This window comes from Buceros rhinoceros, unplaced genomic scaffold, assembly GCF_000710305.1.
Source record: "Buceros rhinoceros silvestris isolate BGI_N320 unplaced genomic scaffold, ASM71030v1 scaffold4739, whole genome shotgun sequence".
In the NCBI taxonomy this organism is placed as follows: Eukaryota; Metazoa; Chordata; class Aves; order Bucerotiformes; family Bucerotidae; genus Buceros; species Buceros rhinoceros.
The window spans coordinates 4,975-10,971 of NW_010429639.1; the positions used below are offsets into that span (position 1 = coordinate 4,975).

Consider the following 5,997-nt stretch of genomic DNA (forward strand, 5'->3'; position numbering starts at 1 on the left):
ATCCAGATGTGAGAAAAAAATTACATAGTTTAGTAAGGAGAAGTTCCTAAAATATGTCTTGAATTAAAGCTCCTTCCTTAATTTTTCACAGCAGTGGCCCTGGTTTTCATAAGGAAAGGTGTTTACCTCGATGCTGTTGGAAGGGCTTGGCTTTAAGTCCCTCTCCTTCACTCTCATTTCACACATTTGATTGCCTCTCATTCCCTAATCTGTTTTTTTTTTTTCATTTTTTTATCCTGCAACTTTTGGTAATTCCATTAGCACAGCAATGCCTTTTTGTTGCAAATGACAAGTGTTATTTTGCAGCAGTTGTTGTAAGAGCTCATTCCAGCCTGGAGGCAATCAAATAAATCTACCAGATTGTAGAATCATAGTCTGGTTTGGGTTGGAGGGGACCTTAAAGATCGCTTAGTTCCAAGCCCCCTCCCATGGGCAGGGACACCTTCCACTAGACCAGGTTGCTTCAAGGTCAGCTGCATCCAACCGACCTTGAATGTTTCCAGGGATGGGGCATCCACAGCCTTTCTGGGCAACCTGGTCCAGTGTTTCACCACCCTCACAGTAAAGAATTTCCTCCTAATATCTAATCTAAATCTACTGTCTTTCAGTTTGAATCTGTTACCCCTCATCCTATCACTTCACTACCAGATAAAGAGCACCTCTCCATCTTTCTAATAGGCCCCTTTAAGTACTGGAAGGCCACTATAAGGTCTCCCTTTTCTCCAGACTGAACAACCTCCACTCTCTCAGCCTGTCCTCATAGGAGAGGTGCTCCAGGCCCCTGATCATCTTTGTGGCCCTCCTCCAGACCCATTCAAGCAGATGAAGCATTACACAAAGTACAGCCAAAAGAAAAGCTTTCCTCCCTCTGATTTCCACCTCCCCCAGTATTCATCCCTTCCCATGCAGTCAGTCTTTTATCTCTCCTGTGGGATAAAATTTGCTGGGGATCTGGAGGTTGACTGGCAAGAGGTGGAGGTAAACTATTGCAGTGTATGGTATAACCCACAACTTAGGGTTCTTGAGAGACAGAAGATCAAACTTCCCATCTCTCTGCAAATACTTCAGGGGATGTGATGCAGTATCCTTGAAAGCCAAGTCTCTACAGAAGCAGTGACCTAACTCCAAGAAACAGGACATGGGTGTGAATCCCCATCAGCCATTGTCCTTCTCTCTAACCAGAGTTAAGCACTGAAATCCTAAGGAAGTGGAACTAAAGAGCCAGCTTTTCTTTGGCATTTCCTGCTCGTTATTTTAGAATAATGTAATCACAAAATGGTTTGTGTTAGAAGGGACCTTCCAAGATTGTCTAATCCAACATCCTGCTGTGGGACATCTTTCACTAGGTCAGGTTGTTCAAAGCCCCATCCATCTTGACCTTGAACACTTCCAAGGATGGGGCATCCACAGCTTCTCTGGGCAACCTGTTCTAGTATCTCACCACCCTCGTTGTGAAAAGTATCTTCTTTATGTCCAATCTAAGGATCTACCGTGGATCACTTTCACCTCCTTTTCCTCCTTTTAGCTGTGCATTTGGAGGTTTCAGGCTTGTCTCCGCTGATTTCTGGAAGCCAGGCAGCCTGGGGAAGCTGAGCTCCTGTGGCTGGGCAGAGGCAGTGAGTGAGGCACTGAGAGGAGGGGTCATTTTAAAGAGCACTGGAGCGCAGGCTCCAGTCTCTTTTGCTTGCTGTGACAGCAAAGCATCATACTGGAAACCACAAGCTGGGACTTGCCAAGTGGCCTCTGATCTTTCTCTGTCTTTTTCATCACATTTCCTCTCTTTTTGTCTTCTCATTTTCCAAGGAAGAGGCATTTTTACTGACAGCTTCTTAGACAGCTCTTGGACAACATTTTTTCTGAGGGTAAGGAGGGTTTTTTAACTTCTCATTTTGATAGTGTTCAGAAGGTAACATTTTGGAGGGGGGGCGGTGAGGTTGATTGTTCGAATGCGTTGTTTTGGGACTCCAAGTGTCCTTTGACTTGACTGGTTCTTAAGCTAAAATAAATTAGGTGGAAGCAAACAGTTGTAGTAAACCAAGTCATGAAGGGTTTTCAAAGTTTAGCAACTTTGATTTATTATAGGATCATTCAATTTGTTTCACTGTTTTTGCATGTCCTGTCACTTACGTGCTTATACACTAAACTATTTGGTGACATTTCTGCTGCTGGAGAAGTGTTTTTCAGGAAAAAACTTTGAGGACTGGACATTTTGGAACAGATTGTTTAAAATGTCATGTATTTAAATGAATTTTGCGATAATGCAGTGAGACAATAAACATTAAGTGCTGCATGGATTTAAATTTTTAAGTTACACGTCTCTAAAAACATTTAGAAATACAAATATGACTGCCCAAAGAATATGGGTTTGCCAACTATAAAACTGTGGCTATTAATATTCACAGCTCTGACTATGTGGATAACATACAAATACATCCAGAAGTTTTCTTTTGCTTTTATTCTGTGTCCAACAAATATACATGACACTTTCAACGTCAGTTTTTTTTCAACAGGAGTTTTGTTAAACAACCAAGTATACTAAAACACCAGCTATACCTTCAATTGAACCTGTCTTAAAATGGCAAGCTGCTGGGAGGTTGCTATTCTGGGAGGTGACTCTGATAGGTCTCAACAGATGCAGCTCCTGGAATGCATCTGGAGCGGGGGGAGCCAGGCAGCAGCTGACCCCCGTGCTGGCACACTGACATTTCAGGGATCGCAGCTCACGTCACCACGGGCTGACACTGACACTTTCAGCACACATGGCCTTCTCCCTTGCCTGGTCTGCACATGGTCATCACCGAACAGCAGCAGCAGCAAAAAAAAAAAAAAAAAAAAAAAAAAAAAAAAAAAAAAAAAAAAAAAAAAAAAAAAAAAAAAAAAAAAAAAAAAAAACAAACCTTAGTGCTCACAGCAACCATTCCTTTCTATAATTAAATTACCACTTTGTTACATGCTGTGTGCTTAAGGAAGAATTGATGTGCTGAGGTTCTAGACTGAGTATTGCTGAAGTCTTTTTATTATGTTATCTAAAACAATCCAGTCATTTGTATTATCGTTAGGTGACATTTCTTCCTTCTCTGGTTTTCATGAGCACAAGGATCACAAAGAAAATTAGCATGTGTAAATGGTTTTAAAATAAATGGGTATACTGGAGAAAAACACCGTACTTTAATCTTTCTGAATGCTGATCTTAGCAATTCTGTTTTGACTGTGCTATTGAAGATCAGTGCTTTCCTTCAAGATAATTTGCATATACATATACTTTTTTGAAATAGCTCCTTTGAAAACTACTTAGGGACCATGTAACATTGCATTTGACAAAAAACATGGATCTTTGTCTACATTTAGCCTGTATCATGGGCTAAACTATAGCAGTTGCTCTATCACCTGATGACTCCTCCCCAGCCAAGAAAGAGGATTGAGGAAAGGAGAGAAGAGGGTGAAATGAAAACAGATTTAATGAAACAGCCAAACTAATACCAATGCCAACATAAAGTATACAAAGCTATACTCAGCCCAGTGAATGTACAGCGGTCACAATAAGTGGGGAGGCAGTCCTTGGGAGCAGAACTGTAAGCAAGGCCCTCCAGAGATAGGAAGAAGCAATCTCAGAAGGAGCCAAAAGAAAAAGGCCCCCCTATCTTCAACAAAATTCCCCCTTTATAATGACTGTGATGTTTATGGTGTGGGATACCCCTGAGCCAGCTCGGGTCAGCTGCCCTGGCTGATTCAAAACTGCTAATGACCTGCAGGTCATGGCAGACCAACAGTTCACTCCCAACAAAACCAGGACAACCTTCATTCCAGCAAGAGCAACCTGCCTGGAGTTGATACATGTAGTTCAAATACCTGTTTTAACATAAACTGTATAGGAGTAATTCTTACCTTCACACATAAAGAACGTGTTTAAAGTAACACATCCTGCCACAGTTTGCATGGTATTTTTTTTCAAATAAAAATTAGACAACTTCTTCCTAAATCTCTGCAAAATACTAAAAGTAGGATTATAAATTTAAAATTACTGATATTGAAAAGCAAGCAAAGTGTGCTATGAGTAGAAAGTATTTGCAAATCTGACATGGGAAATAGAATGTCGTTGGTCCAGAAAATCAAAAGTTACAAAAGCTTGGAAGTAGTTTGGAGCAGATCCTAATTCTAAAGTCATTATGACATCATACTAAAATTCACTTTCTCCTTTTGTCTTATCTTGCTTTATTCTTTAAGAATAAATTCTTTAATAATTTCTCCAGCTCTTAATATTTTTTTCTCAAATTCTGCACTTGTCTGTACATCTGTACTAGCCCTGGAGTAAGGATGAAAAAAGTTTTGGGCCTGTATTTTTTCTGCGCCTCAGACTAATCAATTCAGGTCTAGAACCTGACTGATTTAAATATATATTTACAACATTCTACACTCCAGCAATGTCATGTAGAGAATTTAACTCTTTGAATGTGATGATAATAAGTGAATGTTAATTTATGACCTTGTTGTTTTTTTTAAAAAAGAAAGTACTTATAGGTGAAATCTTCACCATTTGCCTATTGATTGTTATTAATAAGCAACCACTCTACAATCTAAGATAGTATAATAGTTCTTAGTAAGATAGGTTATCCTGTGCGTTTTGGTTTTGTGATATTTATATGTACCTATTAAATTTCACAACTGTGGTGTAGCTCTAAATGTTTTAATTTTATTTTTAGCAAGCTCTTGGCTGTAATTTTTCTTTGCAGTCATGGCCCCTAAGAAGAAGAATGTGAAAAAGAACAAAGCAGATATCAACGAAATGACTATCATTGTGGAAGATGGCCCCCTCAGTAAACTAAATGGCTTGAATGGACTCTTAGATGGAGGAAATGGTTTCAGCTGCATCTCGTCTGAAGTTTCTGACCCATTATATAGCCCAAATCTCTTGGAAGGTCTAAGCAGAATGAGACAAGAAAATTTTCTTTGTGACTTGACTATCAGTACCAAAACCAAATCCTTCAATGTTCATAAGGTGGTGATGGCTTCAAGCAGTGACTACTTCCACAACATCTTAAAGAAAGATCCATCCACTCAAAGAGTAGACCTCAATGATGTATCCCCATTGGGTCTAGCTACTGTTATCACCTATGCTTACTCTGGAAAACTTACTCTCTCACTTTATACAATAGGTAGTATTATTTCCACAGCAATTTATCTACAGATTCACACCCTTGTAAAGATGTGTTGTGATTTTCTAATCCAAGAAATCAGTGTTGAGAATTGTATGTATGTTGCCAATATTGCAGAAACATACGGACTAAAAACAACCAAGGACGCAGCGCACAAATTTATTAGAGACAACTTCATTGAGTTTTCAGAAACAGATCAGTTCTTAAAACTTACTTTTGATCAGATTAATGAACTTCTTGCAGATGACGACTTGCAGTTGCCTTCTGAAATTGTTGCATTCCAGATTGCAATAAAATGGCTGGAATTTGACCAAAAAAGAGTAAAGTTTGCTGCTGATCTCTTAGGTAACATCCGTTTTGGTACCATCTCAGCCCAAGACCTTGTCAATTATGTTCAAACTGTGCCAAGAATGATGCAAGATGCAGACTGCCATAAACTCCTAGTGGATGCCATGAACTATCATTTGCTTCCCTATCACCAGAATACACTTCAGTCCAGAAGAACGAGGATCCGTGGAGGTTTCAGAGTCTTAGTTACTGTTGGAGGACGCCCTGCTCTAACAGAAAAGTCTCTTAGCAGAGACATCTTATACAGAGATCCTGAAAACGGATGGAAGAAGCTGAGTGAAATGCCTGCTAAAAGTTTTAATCAGTGTGTCACAGTGATGGATGGATTTCTCTATGTGGCTGGTGGGGAAGACCAGAATGATGCCAGGAACCAAGCCAAGCATGCAGTCAGCAACTTCTGCAGGTAACTGGTTATTTCTTTAAAAGGGGTGGAGAGATCTATTTCAGACAATGCAGGTGGATAGACCAAGCGGGTTTGTGACATCAGCATGAACCG

At 39.8% G+C, this 5,997-nt stretch overlaps 1 protein-coding gene across 1 annotated transcript in view; it reads left to right on the top strand.

The window, feature by feature from the left end:
* Positions 1-1,757: 1,757 nt before the first annotated feature.
* The window catches only part of KLHL31 (kelch-like family member 31), a 6,554-nt gene continuing 2,314 nt past the window's right edge, over positions 1,758-5,997 (top strand). The window contains exons 1-2 of the mRNA XM_010142698.1: positions 1,758-1,871; positions 4,701-5,904. Of these exons, the coding sequence (XP_010141000.1) occupies positions 4,733-5,904 (1,172 nt within the window). The 5' untranslated portion in view covers positions 1,758-1,871; positions 4,701-4,732. The remainder of the gene's footprint in view (positions 1,872-4,700; positions 5,905-5,997) is intronic.